The 22,631-nt window shown below is 40.7% G+C and overlaps 1 protein-coding gene across 2 annotated transcripts; it reads right to left on the bottom strand.

The window, feature by feature from the left end:
• Positions 1 to 1,304: 1,304 nt before the first annotated feature.
• Positions 1,305 to 20,901, bottom strand: syt12 (synaptotagmin XII). Of its 2 annotated transcripts, none has more exons than XM_036576596.1 (8): positions 20,678 to 20,901; positions 11,993 to 12,046; positions 11,682 to 11,875; positions 10,920 to 11,300; positions 6,188 to 6,403; positions 4,864 to 4,984; positions 4,611 to 4,744; positions 1,305 to 2,757 (listed from the first exon to the last, which is right to left on the bottom strand). In XM_036576596.1, the coding sequence occupies exons 2-8, from the start codon at positions 12,033 to 12,035 to the stop codon at positions 2,584 to 2,586; spliced, it is 1,263 nt and encodes a 420-aa protein (XP_036432489.1). In that variant the 5' UTR covers positions 12,036 to 12,046; positions 20,678 to 20,901; the 3' UTR covers positions 1,305 to 2,583. The 2 variants fall into 2 exon arrangements, with proteins under 2 accessions (XP_036432489.1, XP_036432490.1); XM_036576597.1 differs by lacking the exon at positions 20,678 to 20,901 and adding an exon at positions 19,524 to 19,546.
• Between the last annotated feature and the right edge of the window lie 1,730 nt (positions 20,902 to 22,631).

Below are 22,631 nucleotides of genomic sequence, written 5' to 3'. Positions count from 1 at the left end.
TTGCATCATGAAATGGTTCTTCAGATTGATGGTGAATGTGTATGATACCGTACAGAACCTCTTTGAAAATGGTTCTATATAGCAAAAGTTCTTCTACTGTTATGTCAAGCTTGTAACAATAGAATAACCCTTTTTGGTGCTATATAGAACCATGTTCAAAAATTCTATATACCACCATATACAACACATTCTCCATCAATCTGAAGAACCATTTCACCATGCAGAGAACCATTTAATCATGCAAAGGATTTTTTGAGTGTTCATGGTTCTGCACAGAACCACTGTTCTTACTAAAGAACCCCTGAAAAAAACATCTTTTTAAAGAGTGAAGTAAGTCTTCCCAGAAGAACAGAGGCTGTTACTGCAGCAAAGCAGGGACAAACCCCCTATTATATGGAGTTAGTTTTGTGCCAAAATGAGTTTGAAGTTTGAGAGGGCAGCGGTGCTGAAGGTGAAGAGCATGACTGAGCAAGTTTTCTAGTTTTGAGTGAAAACCGGAGTTTTGCACGTACGAGGTCTGAGAGGGAAATGCATTGTTGTGCAGATTTTCAAGTTTTGAATGAAACCAGAGTGTTTTGTTGAGCAAATCCGAGGTGTTTATCTGCCACACTTCGTGCTGACAAGTGCGTTCAAGTTCATTAGCTGCGCTCAGAGCAGCGCTGCCCTCTCAAACCGGAACATTCCTCTCTCAAACATCAGGATCTTCTCTCAAACATTTTGGCACAAAACTAACTATTAATACACTTGATTTCAGAAGAAATCTTGGACAAGTGGATGTCTGCAAACTTTTGGACACAGAAAAAGCTCTGGAGAAATCGTACCAACATTATGATACTCTTACTATGGCACAACAGTTCTGGAGTAATGGCTCCTGTGACGTTACAATATCTTACAACAATTACCATCGGGGCTCTAACAGGCTTTTTTTTTTGCCATTATCAGCATTATTATTGAATATCTGTCATGAACATGAAATGATCCATTGCTACATTTAGGCCATGTGTACAACATTAAATATCTAACACTGAATACAGAAACTCAACCAATGTGCTTCAATAAAAGGAATGTAAGCAGCTTTTGCTGATGGCCCATAGCTGTGACAGGATGTCTGTAATAGACACAGCATTTTAGTGAAGCAGTCAAATTACTAAAAACAGATTTATAAACAGAGCCACGAATGCAGCAGTATCAACACCTACAACACTGGTGCTGTTGTCTTATTGTTCAGCAACTGATAATTATTTAAAGCCTTCAACAGCACATGCCATGATGTACTTTGTCATTGTGAAAGCACAAAACAACAATCTGAGACATTTATTTATTTAAAGAGTTTTATATTTGAACATCAGAATGCCATATCCATAACACTTTCATGCACTGTAAAATGATTTTTTTTTTACATTTTAACTTCATCAAAGGTCACAAACATTAACTGATTAAATGTAGATTCAAGCCTAAATGAAAATATTGCTTCTCTAGTGGTGAATTTGGCACAGGATGAAGCTGAGTGTTGTGTAAAATGTAGTTAGTCATGAAACAGACCTGCACTGAGACACTTCATACAGGCTAGCTGAGGAGGCTACAGTAAGAAAACATATCTGGTTAATTGAGTGTGTTTGAATGAAAATTTCTTAGAAAAACTCCAACAGTGACTTGCCTGCATGTGAAGAAAATTGCATCTTTTGTGTTTGCCAGAATGTGAATGTGTTAACTGACTTTCTGTTGAAGGAGGGAAAATTTATTGCCAAACTACTCATTGTAGTTGATAACGGTTGGAGGCAAGACTTCTTTTCCACCTCTCTGTAGGTAGAATGCAAACAAAATGAAAAAAACGTGAATAAACTTTATATTGCAATGACTGCAATAACACACTTCTAACACCTCAATAGTCTAAATGCAGGCAAACACAAGGTGCATGTATGGTGTGTAAAACATCAACTATATTACAATGCTGAGCATTTCACTGTAATACTACAGAGCACCAAAACTCCCGTCTCTCCACTGTGGTTACTCTGTTGCATGAAGGAGATATGGAAGCAGATATAACTGAACTTTAGCAATGGTACTGTTCACACTGTTTGAACTTCTGCACTCTCATGGAATAACGGAGAAAGGTCTGTCCATCACACACACCGATCTATTGCTATTTACTGAGTATAAAAACAAAACTTTAAATAATAACTATATTAATAATATTAATAAATAATAATGACTTTCACTTATAGAATAGAAAGTGGCTACTGTAATTTGTAACACAACTGCACAACTGAACAAATGACTACAATGCAGTGTTGTCTGGCACTTTCCAGCCTTCTTATTCAGGTCAGCCACCCTGTTATAACTGCTACAAATGAAGACTGTTTTAACCTGGATAAAAGGACCTGGGATTTAAAGCAGAGACAGGCAGAGTCTCAGTCTTTTTCTTACAAGAACACATCCACTCTGTGGCTCTGACTGTACCACTGCTTTAAAAAGACAATGATTTTTCCTGAAAAAAGACGCTCTCTTGACCTTTTAAAAGTCTTTCAGGTTGGGTCACTGAGACAGTAGGCACCATGCAGGCAGACGTGAGTGGAGGTCAGGTTAGATCCTCCGGAGCGGGTGCCACATGGAGACAGGTTTCCGCAGTGTCGCCAGCATCTGGTTCCAGTGAGTGATGCCCATCCCACTGGCCTCTGGCCCAATGATCACATGACCAACATTCTCACCTCGCCCATCGTCTGTGTTCTCAGCCACTGTCACTCTCAGAGACAGGTCCTGCACACACAACACACACATTATGCACATTTCACACACATTTAGGAGAGCTGGTTACATTCTGATCTCAGAATGAGGTTGCAAGAAACTTTCTGTGGGACTATTGTGAGATTTTTACATCCTGAGAACTGGTTAGTATAATCTCTGCTCCTTAAATGGCCAGGGCCCTACGGCAGGCCCAAAGTTTTATTACACACTTCTATAACCTAAGAAAAGCTTAACCAGTTTGCATTGAAGTCCCTGTAGTTACTGAATAAAAAGCCTTAGTGTGTAATAAGCCTTACCTTACCTTCCACTTACCTTAGATTTGCCCTTCTTTCATTTGTCACTGGAGCTACAAGCCTAATGTTGCCCACTGTTGTCCAAAATGTCTGCCTTTAAGCATTCAGCTACAATGTTATGTTCATTTTTATAGCTGATGGTAATTCATCCGTGAGTCTGTGCAACCTTAATGAAGATCTGGATATGGTTTGAGCAGGCTGAGAGAGGTTTTGGAGATGTATTTACAACATCTGGGGGACTAGTGACTTCTAGTGTTTGTTTGCAATGATAGCCTCATAGCTCCAGCGCTAAACTGAAAAAGCAAAATGCGGACATCAAGTATGTCTTGGCTTATCAACTATGGGTAGTTGGGATATTTCAACTGTTTCCTTTAAAACGTGTACGTGCACCCACACACAATTCTTCACTCTAATAGCTACATAACATACATATTTACTGTATGGTTATCGAATGATTCGTAAGTCTTATAGGATCACTGCAGCCTGAAACTAGCATTTAATATGTCATTTGTCTTGTTATGTAATACTCTGTAGAACTTACTATGTAATTAATATGTTATTGTTATTATCATGTTATTATGTAACCTCACTGGTTTGACAGAATTGACATTTCTGTGTCCTTTTTCTCTTTTATTTTCATTTATTTGATTATTATTGTCATTGTCATATTGTGATGTATTACAGGTACATGTGAAGCTGTCCACTGAAAGAGCCTGCCCTCAAGTATCCACCCCAAAGTTCCTACAGGTTTTTAAAAGTTCCTCCAACCTTCAAGATACATCATCATAGGAGTGTTTTCCTAGTCTTTGCACTGGAACATCTCTCTCAAGACTACTGTGGCTTCAGGAGGTAAGTAGGCATGTTTACAACAGATGTTCATTTTTTAATTTTAGCCAGATTGTCCCGTAAAGATTTATGACTGAATAAAAAATGATATACTGTGAATGTTGATGAAATAAATGTTGCAGATTATCACCATTATCAGGCAGAATGCAGCTAGTTACAGCTAAACTTGTTTACACTTACACTCTTGGCATTAAAACGTGTCCCATATCTGGACGTATTTAAGACATGAGCACCACCAACTACAGCTACAGATTCCCTCAAAGAGTGTTTTGATCCAAGAACCTCAGCTTCTTACCAAGAATTTTTGACTGCTCACATTAAAATATCAAAGCTGGTTGCAATATTAAAATTAGGTATGGAGTACAACTTTCCTTTCCCAGAAAGACATATTGACCACATATTCTCCTTTACAAGCCTCCACTTGAGAAAGAAAACTCAAGTGACAAGTGGTGCAACTTGATGCAACTTAAGGTCAAGTGTATAAAGGCAGAGGTAATTGGACAAGGACATCACAACTGCCATCGCACTCAGTTGAGATGCAGCTATTAACTTCAACAGTCATGACACCTGCTGCCTCCCACTGCCGTTGAAAAGCTACTTCAACACAAAAAGCAACGCAAGGCACTTGCTTCTTTATTTTCAGTGCATTTGGATGATGCATAACTGATTATCAGTGTGATAACTGGTTGTTCCATCTTTTGTGTGATTTTTGGTTGAGTGTATTACCTGTAACACAATGGCAGGCACAGAAAAGATCATAGCCTCATTGAAGATAGGGTTAGTGTCGTCTCTCTTTATGGAGGTCTTCTTCTTGCTGATCTTCCTGCCGTCCTGGAGGAGATAAACCTTCACAAACGGATCTGTTCCAAAACAGAGCGTGTGTTAGGCAGCAAAAGCAGGACAGGGGGAGGGGGAGGAAAGTGACAGCGGTCTCCAAAGTAAACTGCAAACAGAGGAAGCTTTGTGGGGCTGTTCTGACCTGCAGTGGTTTTGCCGTTAGTCCAGACCAGATTCTTTGCTTTAGCCACAACCACAGTGAGGCGCTCTGCAGTGGGCAGGTAGCTAAGAGAGAGCAGAATCTCCCCCACAGCATCCACAGCCTGTACAAACAGTACACAGCCTAATCACAACACACATTACACCAATATACAAAAACATCACTGTGGAGCTACTATTTTATTATACTATTATATTTAATTTTCCACTTGCTCCAGACGTTGTCGATCAGCCTGGACACGTTTGGAGTCCAAATTTTGCTTCTTTAGTTTAGAATTGGAGCGGTAAGGCTCATGTTGCTAACAAACACTAGAACTCAATAGTCACCCAAATAGCCTAAATCGTTTCTGTAAAAAAAAACACCACCAAAAGTTTTCTCAACCCACATCCAGGTCTTCTTTAAGATCACATAGACTTGTCGATGTGGTTTAGGACACAATATGGCTTTTTGTGAACCATAGCCCTGGTGTTGTCTGAAATGTCTGCCCATACTGATAATGTTTTGTTCATTTGTGTAATTAACAGTTTGTCATAATGTACTGTAAACCACATCAACAAGTCTGTATTACATTAATGAAGACCTGGATGCGGGTTGAGTGAATTGAGAGTTTTGCGGATGTATTTTTACAGTAAAGTCGAGCTATTTGGGTGACCATTGAGTTCTAGTGTTTGTTAGCAATGTTAGCCTCATAGCCCCAGTTCTGAACTATATAAGTAAAATTTGAACTCCAACATGTCTTGGCTGATCAACTACATCAATTGATTAAATTGAGTAAATTAGATTTTTCACTGAACTGCTCCTTTATACAGTGAAGGAGTTGAATCTCCAACATTATGTAGTTGTAAAGTCTACTGCTATGATTGCTAATCATGACTGGTATTAATAAGCCCTTAAGTATTTTCTGGTCAAATACTGCTGCTGTGATTTGTGGTGCTTCAAGGCCAAAGTTCATACATATTTAAGTGTATCTAATTTTTCATTACTGTGCATCTGCGTCTCAGTGTCTACTACTGCTCATATGAGAGCTTCAGATATGAAGCACAAGATCATGAAACATTAATGAGTGTTCAACATTTTAGATTTCCTATGTTTCTTATTCCTCATAACAACAAGAACGCAAAGTGTCACTGATGCAAAGAACCAAAACCTATTTCAGGGCTAACAGCACCCCCTTGTGGAGAATCTTCCGTCTAAACGTGAAAGAGTGAGTGAGTGAGCGTGTTACAAACCAACCCAGTGAGGTGCAGTGAGGTGTGTCTAAAATTAACTGTCCACTAAAAAGAAGTGCTCAGTTGTTTAGCAGAACCTTGTTGATGTCCTGCAGGTAGAGCCAGGCGTTGAAGGGCCGGATGGACAGGTCCAGATCAGATAGTTTAAGTTCAGCCACTCCTGCGCTGATGTTCCTTTCATCTGAGTCCACCCCGAATGCAGCGAAACGCAGACTGTTCTCATCTAAAGATGCTGGATCCAGTGGGATGGAGAAGCGCTCATCAAACAGCACGGTGAAGGCGTTGCTCTGAATCTGCAGGAGAGTGAGTGCTGCTTCAGAACACATCATTTAGCCACACTGCTAAAAAGCACCTTCATACAGTTCATTAAAAGTGAACCTTTGTCAAGCAAAGGCATTTCCTTTTCATAGTTTTAAGTATGACAAGGAAAAGAAGGCAATTATGATTAAAAATTCACAAAGCATGCCATAATGGGTATACAGACAGCCCACGCTGCATTTCTGCTATGGTTCATTTAGTTTCCATTAAAGAGCACAAAACCAAATCTCTAAATGGTTCATTTTGCACTATATTGGTTGTTTTCAAGCACAGTATTCCAGAAGGTTTTTCTCTGAAATATAACTACAGTAAATCCTTATATGAGAAAACCAAGGCCTTCACCCTACAAACCTCCCATCACTTTCTTTGAATGAGGACATTGTTAACAGACTTGCGTTAGCACAACGTTTTCCAACATATTCTAAAATTTACAGGCTAATCACAAAAGACAGAAAGCAAGCTAGCCTGATTGGGTTTTGTGTCAGCAAAGAAAAAGGCAGCAGTGCTGTTCTCAGCTCTTCAGAACAGCACCAAGGCTAAACGAGGCTGAAGCCAGAGAACCTTCTCCATAACAAATAGACCAAATGGAGTCATGCCTGTAAACACTAACCACCTGCTCACGTTAAGAATCGCCAAGAAAAGGCATGACTAGTGGCCAAATCGACTGATGTGACTATCATAGCTCTTACAGCATGATAAAGAATCTCAGAGCGGAAGTGCTTGGAGGAATGCCAGCATCACCAAGCTGGGACACTCCCCACAGTGACCTACATAAACAGGAGGCTCAGCTGAGAATATTATTTTTCTCACAAAAGTGGTACTGATATCAAGGATTCCCAAGTTGGAGCAAAATATGTGATGGCAGAATTTATCTCTGAATGCAATCCATTACTCAATGCCAGATCAATTTCTGACACAGTTTGAGTGTCTCAAACTGAGTTCGGGAGAGAGCTACACAACCTAGCACATTTTGTTTTTTTGCTGCTAACTTTAAAGGTTTTAAGCAAGATTAGCCTTTTGTATACAAGCAACCCATACATCTCTGCTACAAAAGAAAAGACTAACTTTATTTCCAGCACCTACCATTTATGAACAATTCAACTGAAAGCAAGGTGAGTGCTAATGTTACTCCATGTTCAACTTACCCCATAGTTGTGTTCAATTCAGGTACAACTAGCCCCTCTGTCAGTCACAGTACAATTGTTGTTTGAACAAGACAAGCTTTCCAAACTAAATACATAAAAATATATTCATCTGAATAACTGATTATTGAAACGATTTATCATCACAATAAAACTGAAAAATATTTAATTTACATGACATGACATTTTTAATGAATCTGTGCATAAAAACTTCCAAAATATTAACTGTTTTGCATTAATATAAAGAGGTATCTCTCATTTACTTTAAGAGGCTTAGAGTGTTAAAACTAACTCCACCATGTGGAGGCTGTACTTAAGCCTGGCTGATGCTGCATTTACATCCTGGCAGTAGGTGGTCAACAGCAAACTGGATATTCCATTGTTTTCTATAGAGCAGCACATGTTCCATCAAGAGCTCAATTTTCCCAACTTTCGTCGTCAACTGCAGCTGTTTAATAAACTGGACGTTGATTTTTTTTGGAGGCCACGGACACCAAACTTCTCATTGTTGAGGTCCATTTGGTATTATACAACCAAAATTTAAAATAGCACCGAACATCCTCCTGACTTTTTCCTCCTTTCATAAACAATCTACACTGCTAAAGCTCTCTATTGATTATCGTCTATTTTTGCTGTTGCTGCTGTCCCCATGCCAACGTTTGCGTGGCTGTATGCTGCCGTCAGTGGCACACCACTATAAGGCCATTGAACAACATTTTGTCACCAGCAACATGTAAATGCAGTGTAGTTCTCACTGTGAGTTGGTTATTGGCCTCAATATAGTACCATATTACACCCACCAAGAGGATGATTACAATAATACAGATGTGAATTGTGTGACACTTCACTCTTCGCTCCTCTGATATATATGTCCACTTGCTATGAAAATTTACAGATGTTGTTGCTATGGGAATACAAGATGATGACTAAAAGCAAATCCTACTTCAACCTGTGTAACTACATAAAATATCCATGTTACATTAAATCCTCCCGCCCCCCCTAATTCTGCAGTATACTAGCCACTTTAAAGCAAATAGCGTACTCACAATAGGAACAATATTGGTACGTAGTGTACTGTTAATACTGGGCAATCTATTAGAACTGCTGAAAAATAAAGCTTAGAATGTTGAACACTGTTTGTGCTCATTGTCCACTACATATGGCAGCCTGTCATTAAAGGCTGCTGCAGTTGTACGTTTTCAAAATGGGTGGTGTGCTAAGCGAGATTACTACACTGTACAGATATGAGTGAGATGTCTTTGTCCTTCATGTTTGAATTTCAGGTGTGATTCAATGATGTGAGATAACATGGTAATCTGACATTTTTCTTTAGTGCAAAATGAGACAACACTACTACTATAAAACTACATAGTACATCATGTAAGAATATTGCATCATAGTGTCCAAATTGAGAAATAGGGCCAATTATTATTGTTAGAACGTTATTCCCATCAGAGGCTCAGGATGAAAACTTCAGTCACAATGATTCGTCTATAAATACATGAAGAGGTTAAAACTTATGCTTGGTTTAGAGATTTTTAAACTGGCTATTTATGATACAAAATGTAAATAAACAAAGGAATAATGTTGCTGTTTGACAGGCAGTATCTCCTTATAGTCCTTATCAAACCGGGGTAAAATTTGACTATCACTAAAATTTGACTATCACTGCACTTTTCGGATGTTTACTGTTTTCGTGTCTGTGAATTCCAAGGATCAAGTCTAAATCTGCATTTCATCAGCCTCCAAGCAGAAATATAGAGTTTTGTCAGTTTGGAGTTTTTTTACATGCTGTGACAGGCCCTCATCCATATGTATGCACTAAGAGCAGAGAAGAAGAGAATGATGGCTCTCTTGCTGTGGGACCATGCTGAGCAGAAATGCTGATGTCAGCTCTCTCTCTCACTCACTCTCTCTCTCTCTCTCTGCCATGGCACTGCTGGCTGAATGAGGGCCATTTGGACTGCATTATGATCTTCAGTGAGCAGCTCTAATACAGCACCACTGCTGCTCATTATCACTAAAGGACACAAGTGACTAATATTTAGGACACTGATTCTTGCAGCTCTGCATGGCGCTACTTAGGGCTGCAACATGTCATTATTTATATAATCGATTAATCTGTTTTTCAGTTCATCAGTTAATCAAACCACTAAACCTGAAGTTTCCTCTCACAGTGCACTTGTTACTGCACTGCCATTATTCAATAGAAGCCATGTCACCTCCAATATTTCCTGTAGGCTATTGTAATGTGTCAGATTGACCACATGTATTACATGAACATTATAGAGCAGAGTCTTTCAGCCCTGGAGGGCTGAAGTCCAGCATAGTGATTTCCCAGCTAACACAAACATACCAAACCTGGGCTGCGTTCAGCCCTGAGAAAACATAACAAAACATTTATTTAAACAGAAACAGCGGTAAGCTGAACACCACTCTGTTGTGTTATGCAAACGTTGCAACTATGACAGCTTGACGTTCTGAGCAGCTTGGCGTTCTGATGTGTACACCGAGCTGTAGCAGCTGCATTTTAGAAGATTTTATTAGACTCCATTATGTACACTGCCTTTTTTCACCTCTGACACACTCATCAAAGAGAAAATATACCTCAAAGCCAGTTGTACACTGTTTCTCACCATTTCAACAAAACATGACGTTCAGCCCAGAAACTGTAGCAAAACAGTGCACATTTTGAGATTGAACGTGCTCCTGTTAATCAAAGCTGCACTATGTAAGTTTTGGTGATTTGAAGACCTCTCTGGTAGAAACATGTAATTGCATGCAACGCAACTGAAGAACATTTTGTAATGTTGGTCGTGCTTCGAACCCCTTCCCTAAGCAGATGAATCTGATGATGCGAGCATGTTAAAAGAGTATTCACAGAGACCTCAGTCAAAACTTGCTGAACAACATGTCTGTCAATCATCTACTATTGTCATCATATCTTCATCATTATAATGTAGATTTTGCATTTGAGACCTAAATATCATGCCAGACCTTCTTTTTGAGCCTGTGTGTGTGACATTAATAAGTAAAGATGTATGATGTGGTCTGAAAAACTCAAAAATCCAACTGGATGCCTTCACCTTCCAAATTTCAGGCTTTACAGGGTGACTCGCAGCAGCACAAGAGCATGTTCTTTTTTCCCCTAACTCAGTCATGCTACTTCTTTAAATTAAAAAAAAAATTACTAACTGCACTCCATCATCAGAGTTTGACAGCCCTATATAGAGCATTATAGAGGTGTTTTTATCGACTACTAACTGATTTTATCAAATAACCATTGCAGCCCTAGTGCAGCTGTAACCATGTTTTCTGTAAATGTTTGCCCATGTTTTCAGTCTCTTACCCTTGTGACTCCCACATTGATCTCATCGGGCAGCAGGGTGATGGTGATGTAGCAGCCGGGGAAGTTCTCCTCCTCTTTTTCCAGCAGGTCTTTGCCCTGGTGCAGCGTGATGTGCAGCAGGGAGGCCCGTGCCTCCAGCTCCAGCGTCACCTCCAGCTGGCCCACCGTGAAGTCATGGCCAAAGGTATGGGCAATGGAGGAGATGGAGCAGAGCGAGTCAGTGGAGACAGAGCGGTTCAGGCTACCTCCACTTGGGTCCAGCTCCCTGCTCATTAGCTCCAGTGTCCCCAACTCCCGGAAGCCATCAGGAGTGTCCGCCAGTTGCAGGCTGGGCTTGCGGCTCGCTGTCGATGCCCTCCGGTGGTTAGAGGCTGCAATGCACTGTAATAGGAGAATACACATCAGTGGCCACCATCACTCCATATGCAGTTTAGTGGCAAGCCACGTCTAAAGCACTATGTGGAGCTGGATTTACCAGTGGAGGTTCTGTAATGTACTTTGTAAGGGATTTGAGTAGCTACACTCATTAACAATAACAACACGGCACAGTATTCCCTACAGTGGGGGAATCGCTTACAGAACCTCCCCAGGTTAAGCAAATCTACCTTGAAAAAAGGGTTAACATGCTGTGTCTTCTAGTACAGGACCTCTGCATTGACTAGCTGGATCAGGTGTGGTGGGTTAAAGTAACCACTGGTACACACTGAGGGCATGTATGTTGGGTAATGGCAAAATGACTCGTGTCAAGAAACATCCTTGTACCTTCTGCCTGACTTCAGAGTAGGAGGTTCCATATTTCTCCTGCAGGTAGCGGTAGTCGAAGTTGGGGTACGGGGAGGGAGCAGGGAAAGAGCCAGACTTCCATAGCTTCCACAGGTTTAGTCCCACCACAACCAGCAGAATAAGAAACCCCAGTACATACACACCAACCTCCCAGGCAGGCGGATCACGGACCACTGAGACATAGATACAAACAAAAGTCCACAAAAGTTCTCTGTTAGCGTGTAGCTCTGTTGCTAGCAGTACATAATAGTAAGTTCTTAGGTATGTCTCTCTCTCGCTCTCGCTCTCACCGCTGTTATGGTAGTCAGAGATGTCCCCGTGTATTGAGGACATGGTTCCGCCGCCTGGAGAAGAAAAACAAGAACAGAAAAATGGAAATGCAGAGTCAGAGAGAGAATTTCTTTCTGTTCTGGTGCATAGTTAAAGCAGCAGAGAGGAGAATACTATCTAAATGCTCGGCTCAGTCCCCAAGAAAAACAGTCTTGGCAAAAGACTCAGCATTTGAATACCATTCTCAAATAAATCTGAACTTAAAACATTCAATCAGAGTGTATGTGTTTTTTAGGAGTCTCTTTGAGAATCCTTATTTTTAGATTTTTAAGTGTCTGTTCTCACACTTTCACAGACTTTGCAAAAAAAAAACAACTTCAGAATGTATAATGTGACATTAACAGGGAAGGAATGGGAAGAAGAGGTGTGTGAGCGTGTGTGTGTGTGTGTGTGTGTGTGTGTGAAACAGTGTGTGTGAAACAGTGTGTGTGTGTGTGAAACAGAAAAAGAGCGAAACAGAGGAATTGTGAGTGAGAGAGAAACTGTGAGAGAGAGACAGAGAGAGAGAGATGGTATGAGTCACCCCTTCTCCCCTGGCACAGAGACAGGAACATTACACTAATGAGAAGAAGAGAGGGATAGAGGCAAAAGAAGCAGAGGGAGATGAAAAACCCTGAGTTCTGAGGAAAGAAATGTAAAGGCAAGCCAGTCTGATACTGCAGCACAGGGACAACAGCCCACACAGCCACACAGTGCTCACACATGAACACATACACACATATCAGCGCTATCAATTCCACTTTTTTGGGTTTAATTTATTTTTATTGAGCCCACATCATGGAACACTGAATTTTCCTCACTGTTTTGAAATAAAAAAATCTGCATAATTGCAGATGGTTGAAATGTAAAAAAAGAAATAAATCAGAGTGGTTTGATGTCAAACTGTTTATTTTAGACTAATTAACCAACTCAGTTTTCTTTACAGTGGTAATTGGAACCAAGGGTCAGAATGTCTACACCACAAATATATTTTATTTGCTGTCCAAGTTGACCAGTGAACCTGCATGTATCTTTCTAGTTTTTATAGGTAATGATAATAGTAAAACAGTAGTAATCCCGAAAATACAGCTTCTTTGTGTACTATTTTGCCTTGCAATGTCCTGTATGTACCACTCACGTCCCCTTTAATGTTTCCAAACACCCTGTTCTGTTCACTCACCAGTAAGCTTGCGTTTTTTAATTTACCTGTTCAGCTTACGCCAGTTCAGCTCCACCCATTCACACTGAAGTTACAAGGAGTGTTTTAGCCCTGACTGCTTTCTGAATGAGGTACAATGCAGGACACTCAACCAGAACAGAGCTCATTTACTTGTATCAGTCTTAAAGGCACAGTAACAAAAACAGCCTTTTTACTTCTAAGGGATAAAGAAAGGTTGGAAATGGTCAAAATGAATTATGAACGTTTTTAGTCCATAAACTCACACAGACATTATAAGTGGACCTCAGGGAAAAAGTGAAATACAAAGAAATGTGGGAGATGTCAGCTTTACATTGTGTGAACAGTTCATGGTGAATAGGCCAAAAATTTGTTACATTTACTTGAGGGTTGCAGTGGGTAGCGGTATCGCCTCACAGCAAGAAGGGACTGTGTTCGATTCCCGGTCGGGCGACCAGGGTCCTTTCTGTGTGGAGTTTGCGTGTTCTCCCCGTGTCTGCATCGGTTTCCTCCCACAATCCAAAGACATGCAGTCAGGCTGATTGGACACACTAAATTGCCCCTAGGTGTGAAGGTATATGTCTGCCCTGTGATGGACTGGCAACCTGTCCAGGGTGTTTTCTGTCTTCTGCCCATTGACCACTGAGATAGGCTCCATCTCCCTCCATGACCCAGAAGAATAAGTGGTTTCAGAAAGTGTGTGTGTACATTTACTTGCATTAAAGTTAAGAATGCTTTGTCCTTTACAAGGTTACTATTTTTGAAATGTTTTTCTTACAACAGCAACAATATATGTATACACACACACATATCCACTCTCAGATCCTGTATTCATTTTGTGGATGTGGAGTACTGTAAGGTACACCAGTCTCATGTGTGAAATATGGCTTAAAATCTCTACCATCATTCAGCCCTGACATCATCGCTGATATTCAGTCCTTATATAAGAGACTTTCCAAGCTGTCAGTTCTGGCTACAATGTTGGAACCTTTGATACGTGACTAAATTTAAAGCAGTTTTCTTTGGAGTATCTTGAATTTCGTTGAGTCTGGCTTCTGATTCAGACGTGCCAGGACAACTGCTGCCAGCCACTTCAGTGTATTTTCAATTCTTCAACTGACACACAGTTGAAAACAGTATTTAGCCCAACTATCTCTGACTTGTATCAGTGAATTCAAGAAGGTTCTTCCAACAGAATCAATCTCCACAGAAATCCATATCAAGACAGGAAGAAGCTGCTTTTGCTACTTTGTTACTTGCACATTTTTGTACTGGTGCTATCTATAACAATTCTTCTCCATCCTCCATGTAAATACAACAGAGAATCCCTTGATGCAGCTCAAATGTCACATCACAAAATTTGCCTACCACAGCTGAATCACCTAAAGTGGATCTGTTCAAATGGCAGAGTTGTACGACTGCTTGTTTCTGTCCAGTGCACTGCAACAGCAGTAAGTTCATTCAGCAGCAAGTCTATTATACAGTTGGAGAAATGTCAAATGCTACCAGTATCTATTTGAGCCAAATCATTACAAACATCACTGCTATGCACCATATACTAGACAAATATAGTGTGTCCAAAAGAATAGAAGCACTCTAGAGTTAACTAGCGAATTCAGCTACTTTAAAGTGCACCTATTGCAGACACATTTCAGTAGCACACACAAAGCTTGTATAATCTTTGCTAAAAAGCACTGCTAAAAGAATGGCATGCTCTGGAGCAGATGAGCCTATAGTCACCACGCCCAAACCAAGCATTGGCCAGAGGAGTATAAATCCCCCCAGCATTGAGATGTAAAGCGGTAAACTATGTTCTCAGGAGTAATGGAGGTCCATATAATTCCTTTGGGATAAGTTGCAGTGGAGTTTGTGACCCAGAACTATTCATCCAACATCAGTACCTGACCTCAGCAATGCTCTTGTGGCTGAACGCAATCACATCCTCACAGCAATGTTCCAACATCTAGTGTAAAACCTTTACAGAAGAGTAGACACTGTTACTACAACAAAAGGAGGTCATTTGCCATGTTAATGCGCTGGATTTCAGAAGAAACGCTGGATGATCAGCTGTATACAAACCTGTACACTTAGTGTACGTCTGAATGTTTATAACACAAGCCATATCAAGAGCTACCATCACCATTAAGAACAGGCCTATAATAAAACTTAGTAATACGATTTATAACTGATTGCAAAACTCGCTCCTTGATGGCCTCTGGAAACTTCCACCCTTACATGTTGGCATACCATGTAAAAACAATTACTGATCTTATTAACTCACCACCCTGATTTTTATCAAATACAGTTTACAGTTTATAACTTATGCTCAAAGTCTGAGCTTTTCTATTATTCTTCCTGGCACTAGAACTGAACTTGTGAAGAACCACGATTGCCATGATTTGCAGTAGATTTAGAATAAAGTTATCTGTGCTGTACTGAGCATCAGTAAACAGCTCCTTTGCCTGTTTTGATATTTACTCTAGTGTTAATTCTAGTATTAATGAATAATTAGCCTTGTGATGCAATACAATCTGAATCCACACATGCGCTTAAATTATGTCAGTTAGAAGCTTTTACCATCACCTGTTGGTAAACATACCAATTAACACTGCACTGTAAACACTATTTGTGATCTTGTAACTCAGCTGGTTTATTTTTCTGCTCCACCCTTGGTAAAATGTTGACATGTTGTATATGTCATCCCATGTGGAAAAAATATGGACAAATATTTTTATATATTTGAAATACATTTCAAATATATTGCAGTCCATGCTGAAATACCAGATATCAGTATATTCAATTCCTTGACCAAACTTTCCATTTACTAAATACTTTTGCAGACCTCAATGTGTGTGGTACCAAGTCCAATTAATCATTAACACTGGATTAATCAATAATCACAGTGTTGAATAAAATCACAGTTGGAAAAAACGTACACCTCTGATGTGTATCAGTGGAATTACAGTGGGCCAGACTTACACAGGTCTTATTCATCTGAAAAGCATAAGCGCTGACTGATAAACACCTGCGCTTTGACAAATCAAAGGACAGTGATTCAGCTCTTGTAGGAACATTTAAGCGAAACCACACTCAAGCCGGTCACACCACAGCTAAAGCAAAACCTTCCTGCTGACAAATGCTAGAAATGTTAGGAATAGATAGCAGAAGTCATACTGATGCTGAGGGATGTGAGTGTTAGAGAGCTGTGAAAGTGTGTGTATTTATGTGTGTGAGAGAGAGCTGTGAAAGACAGTGTGTGAGTGTATGAGAGGGAGGTGTGAGAGTTTGAGAGAATGTACATAAAAGTGTGATAATGAGCACTGAAAAAAGTTCTTATCAAATCAGACTGATCATGTGTCAAAATGATCAAATTACAGTGTTAGCTCTGCAGTGAAGCAGTACAGAATATTACAGCTACATATACTGTGTGTGTGTGTGTGTGTGTGTGTGTGTGTGTGTGGGAAGTCCACACACTTCACACCGGCTCGTGGAGATCACAGGAACACAGATGGAGCCACACATTCACACATACACAAGCTCGCCCAGTCATGCAGAGAGAGCTGGCAAAATGACTTTCTGGATAAAGAGCAGATTGCTGCTATAATAACATCATTTGCATGTTCTGTGTGTGTGCTGGCGCAAAATTGCGTCAGATCATTTTGGCCGGGATAGTTGTTGGAAAAAGCTTATATTACCGATAATATATTTTTGAAAGTGATTTTTCCATAAAATCATCCACATCAGTGATATTACATTGAGAGCAGACCTGCTGTTGGAATAGATACACATGCCTCACTCACCCAAAGCTTTTCAGTGACAGAATGGAAAATTATAATAGGCAATAAAGCTGAATCTCTGTACTAAACACTTTGCAAAATTCAAAGACCACTTTTCATTTATGTAATTTCCAATCAAAACGGTCATTAGGTATAATATGAAATCCTTCAGTATTCAGTGTGTCCATCTTTGCCTTTGTTACAGCCACCAATCTGTTTTTTTAGGAGACATGCTTTCAGTTTTCCAAAAAATCAGTAGGGATATTTTTCCACTCCTCCAAGGTTCAGTCTTAGAAGGTTGTTGCATTTTGTGCTTCTCTTTACTCCAATTAATCCCAAACACTTTCAGTGATGTTGAGATCTGGACTCTGAGGTGGTCAGTCCATTGTTCTGAGAACTCTAGCAGCTTCTTTGTTTGATTTGTGTGTGTTCTTTTCTCGGTAAAGGCTTCTTTACAGCTACATATTCGTTCAGACTCATGAGTGGTCTTCTCACAGTGGAAGAATGGACAGAAACATGGATTTTTGAGATCTGAAGGAAGACTACTGCTTGATTTTCTCCTCTCTCTCTCTCTCAAAGATGAAAGCTTTAAGTGTGGTTATCTGAAGGCGACAGTTTTGGTGGTCTCCTTTGACCTTCCTTATCCAAGAGGATTATCTTATATTTAATTTCCTCAGAAAAATCTGAAAAATTAATAGCTTGTACTAAATGACTGGAAATTAAATAAATGGGGTTTCTGATTTTGTCCAGTACTATATGTAGAAAATGTATGACATTATTATTCCTGTTAATATTGCTTGTTTTTTGTTTTAATATTGACATATAAAGCATTGGACATCATGGCAATATGACTCTAATTGTAGGTGTACCTGGTTCACCTAGTTTTACATTTACAGTATTAGATACATGGTATTATGCACAAACCCCGAAATTGGACTAGAAGCTTCAGTTCCTTCAGCCAGCTGCTAAAACCAGGTTTTACAGAATTAGAAACACACAATACGGCTGTGAAAAAAATACTGTGATTCACTCATGCCAATAAAGCACCTTCAAACTTTGATGAATCTGAACTTAATGGAGAGCATGAGATACAGACTGCCTCTGCTGAGGAAAAATGAAAATGTGTACTTCCCTTTATTGGTCATCCATTCTAAAACAGCAGCGATCAATAATAATGGGCCTGCGCTGGTGCTGCGAGAAAAGCCAGAGGGGCTGATCGGAGGGAGGGGGGGTACGGAGGGGGTGAGTGTGTGCACTGTCAGCTCATTCCAGCGAAGGAGCAAAGCAAGTGAACACACACTAATAAATCAACTTTGCTTTTAATCTCCAGAATGAGTCATGATAACATTAACTGCATCGTGGCCGAGTACACACACTCCATCACCACGCACACACACACACGTGCGCTACACGCTGGCAGAGCGTTGGCACGCCACAGATACCCACTTGTGCTCACACACACACTTTCTCTCTCTGGCTCCCCTTTACACACACAGCACTGTGACTAAGAGAAGGCCTAACAAATGCTTGGTTTTATACAATGTCAATTGTGTAATAATGATCAGAAATGTCACGACACCACTTTTTCTTTTCCAGTACTCATATCAAAACCTTGAGTGTCAGCCTTTACTGACAGAATCTGATATTTCTACTACTACTAGTCTTTAAAATGAGCTGTTTTTAATTAAAGCACTTCACTTAAGGCAATTCTGTAAAAGTAGGCCATCATACTCAAACTACTCAAACACTCTACTAGCCCACGGGAGGCTATCACATCACATCACACAGTGTATGTGCTACTACAGCATTTTCTGCTGATATCAGCCCAGCAGTGATCTCTTGTATCAGATCAGTGACATCACCAATAATATGTCCCATATGTTTTATATGGATAAGTACCTATGTGTAATAATATGTCCTATATGCGTTACACAGTCGTGTGCAAAGGTTTTAATCATGTTTTGTTGATGTTCTAGATGAAAATAAGTTAACACATCCTCTACAGAGAACACACTTAAATATGACACCTTTCTGCACATTTTAGTGCACACTTTCTACTTGTTTTCTGAGTTTAACATATTCTGAAAAAATAAAACAGAAATTATAACGTGCCTGATTTTTGCATATTTTGCAATATGTTAAATTCAGCAAATAAACAGTAAGTGTGTATTCAAATGTGCAGAAGTGTGTTCTCTGTAGAGATGTGTAACTTATTTGCACTTAGAAAATTAACAAAACATGTAATTTGACCAGGGGTCCCAAAACCTTTGCATATGACTGCATATATGTAAGTATCTATCTGTAAAAATATGTCCCATGTATCATATATACATGACAACTTATCAATTATCATTTCTATTCATAACCCTAAACTTAACCCTAAAAAAATTAGCTTTACAAAGTCCTGACCATTCTGATGGTACTGACATTGTAGGTTAGCCCTGTTTCTTCTGTCCTTTCCCTACAATGTTTCAGTGTCTTTGTCCTGAAAATGTACAAAACAAACAACCATGAACAAACATACACACACACACACACACACACACACAATTTCTCTACCAGGCTCAGAGATGATGCTCGGAGAAGAAAACTTCAGCGGAAGCTCCCACTCGCAGTGAATCACCACCCGGATCAATCACAGAGATAAAAATAGCAGCACAGTCTGTGTGTTCTTGCTCTACTGTGAGAGGTACAAACAGGGTGGAGCTCAGGCTCCTCTTCCACAGGTACGGACTGCATCTGAACACGTGCCGCTGCCTGTGTTCATGCCACAGCTTCTGTCTGGAATCCAGAGGGTTAAAGGAGAGTGTGATGGTGTGTAGGTGTTAAATAATAAGCGCTTTGGCTGAAGACCCCTCCACCCCCTTCCCCTCCCCCACAAACCACCAGCACAAACAATAATAATGCACTGGGCAGTGAGAAGAGGTGCTGCAGCCTGGTGGTGACCATGACAACCTTGCGAGCAGTAGTGAGACTCTGTCATCAAGGGAGAAACAGGTTATTAAAAAGTGTGCAGCAGCGCAAATATACCCTTCAACACATCCTCACGCAGACCAGAGCCGGATATCAACACAGCAGGTATAACTCAGCCTTGTGTAACTGTGATGAGCCACGCTGGCACATGCTAAAGCAGGATGTCACTCTTCCTGAGCTTCACTGTCTCTCTGCTGGGAAACAGTCAGGAAAATATTCTAATATGAAATTTGTGGTCTTACTTTTCAGAGGGCTCTGCAGAAAACAAGCAGGCCTCCAGTGATCAGCCATGTGTGGGAGCGTGTTAAAACCTTACTCATATAGTTTCTTCCACATACCTGCTGATAAGTGCTGATGAGTGAAATCATCAATACTATGGTAAGAGCACTGGTCATGACAATATTACACAGGAACTCTGCAGCTCCTGTGCTTCTCACAGGCTTCCAGAGCTGCTGCAGAAAGGACAGGCCTCCAGCGATCAGCCATGTGTGGAACAGCATGTGAACAGCTTATTCACCTACTAACTTCAGAGCAAGCAGAGCCTACAGAGCTGCGAGGCTCCACACGGGCTACTCAGCACCAGCATCTCAAACCATATTTACATGCAGTGATGCCAGCCGGGGCTCCAGCGCGTCATGGACCCGGAGTTGAGCTCCTCACTCGGACACTGGCTCTGGCTCAGCCGCTCGGACTCTACAGGACGGGCCGGAGGAAGAGGAGGAGGAGGAGATGGCGCTTACCTTGGAGGAGTTTCTTTTTGGTGCAACGAAGGGGGGAAAGTCCGCTCTCCCTCCTGCAGCCCTCACGCGCCTCTCTCCATCAAACAGCGGACAGGCTCAGCATCAGCTTCACGAGGACATAGTCGACGCTGGCGGGAGGCTTTGTTCGGGCCGGTGGGTTTTGCACGAGTCGTTTTGAAAACGCTGTATTTTCCCTGCATGCGAGCCGCGGGAGAGAGAGAGAGAGAGAGAGAGAGAGAGAGAGGCTGCGCGTGTGGTGGAGCGCTGGAAGTTGCATTGCAGGGGTGGGACTCCTGCATTCGGGAGGAGCGCTCTCTCTCTCTCTTTTTTTTTCTCTCTCTGTTTCTGTCTCTCTCTCACTCTCTCTCTCTCTCTCCCCCTCTCTCTCTCTGTTTCTCTTTCTCTCTCTCTCTCTGCTCTCCCGGGGTCAGGATCGCCCTATATTTCCTAAAGGTTTTTTCTTGAGGACGGATGTTCTGTTTGTGTTTTTATTGTAACGAGGCTGGTCAGCAGGTGAAACCCTCCCTCTGTTTAGTGTCTCAGCGCTCCGCACTGACCTGCTTTGTCTGTTCAGTGAGGGATCGTTGCCACGACCACCTAGCCATGACCACGCCCCCTGACGACAAAGAGCCCAAGTTACATACTGTCACTTGTTTAGCAAGCTAAAGGCTTCGTGTTCTGTTTAATGACCGTTCCTTTACTCAAAGCTCATATTCATCACTCAGAATATGAGTTTGGGTGCTTTATTGACTATTTTGTTTGGTCCTCCTGTCTTAGCTGTGCTTTGCTGGGTGGTACTTTTAATCACTCCGTCACATCAGTGTGTTTATGCAAATGAGCTGAGTGCCAACCAATCAGATTGCAAAAATTAAAAACCATAACAAATTGCTGATTTGCAGCGCAGAAACGGCTACAGGCGCAGGTCTCGCTCCAGATTATCACTGTGTTTGAGGAAACATTGATAAGTGGCGGAGATCATTATGTTGGCGAAAAATATTCTCTTAATTTGTTTTTTTTTTTTTCCACAATAAGCGTGGGGACTCAGAGATGCCTGTAACTACTGCTTGTGTTTTAGCGACGCCCCCAAAGCGGCCCGCAGTTGTTGAGGGAAGTGACAACTGTACAGCCTTAACTTAGTGCTCAGCCACTGCAGACTTTGACCATATGCTAATACAACCAAATAAAAATACTAACTGTACCCTACGAACAAGCACATATGAACCTTTGCCATGCTCAAAATATTAAAAAGTTTTGTTATTGTTTAAAACAATCCTGAAATCTGGGAATGCTGCAGCCCCCTCAGCACCCCTCCATCCCTGTCAAGGGTCAGGACTGTTCCCAGTGGTGTTGATAGGAACCTTTCAAATTTACCTCACAGAAAGGAAACAGCTACATGAAGCCTGAGATGTTTTATGATAAATTTGTAAGCTTTTGGCCTAAAAAAAATAATTGTATCTTTATCAATATCATGTTCACTGGTAACTGTGGATAGTAAATAAACTGGCGCTATATATATATATATATATATAGCCAGTTTATTTACTATCTTATGAAGCAATTTCAAGCTGGTAAGTTTCTCTGCAATGCACCATTTCTCATCACTTTGAATGACTTGATTTACATCTTAATGACTGAACTATGCAGACCTGAAAAAATGTTTAAACCCTCCTTTAAAGTGAGTTTACTTGGTTTCAGCTATAAATGAGCGCTCTGGCTGTGTACACAGCTAACAGCAGGTGTGTCAATATCTAGTGAAATGCTGAGAGCCATTGAATCTACACCAAGAAGTTATTTATTCAGAAGGATTTGCCATTGTCACCCTTACATTACTGAAAGCAGTTAAACACTGACAACAGTAGAGAAAATTCTACTGTATGACTGCCCTTTACTGTTCACCCTTCACATCCTTAGTAAGACATCACAACACATTGTTTTTCAACACCAGCCATTTCTG

The sequence above is a fragment of the Colossoma macropomum genome, unplaced genomic scaffold, assembly GCF_904425465.1.
Source record: "Colossoma macropomum unplaced genomic scaffold, Colossoma_macropomum, whole genome shotgun sequence".
NCBI classification, from domain to species: domain Eukaryota; kingdom Metazoa; phylum Chordata; class Actinopteri; order Characiformes; family Serrasalmidae; genus Colossoma; species Colossoma macropomum.
This window is presented reverse-complemented; position numbering and strand designations above follow the sequence as displayed.

Coding starts and splice junctions, on each gene's coding strand:
- syt12 (XM_036576596.1), bottom strand. CDS start 12,035: ATGTCCTCAATACACGGGGACATCTCTGACTACCATAACAGCG. Junction 11,301..11,681: donor ACTCTGAAGTCAGGCAGAAG/GTACAAGGATGT, acceptor CTCCTATTACAG/TGCATTGCAGCCTCTAACCA. Junction 6,404..10,919: donor TCAATGTGGGAGTCACAAGG/GTAAGAGACTGA, acceptor ACTCTCCTGCAG/ATTCAGAGCAACGCCTTCAC.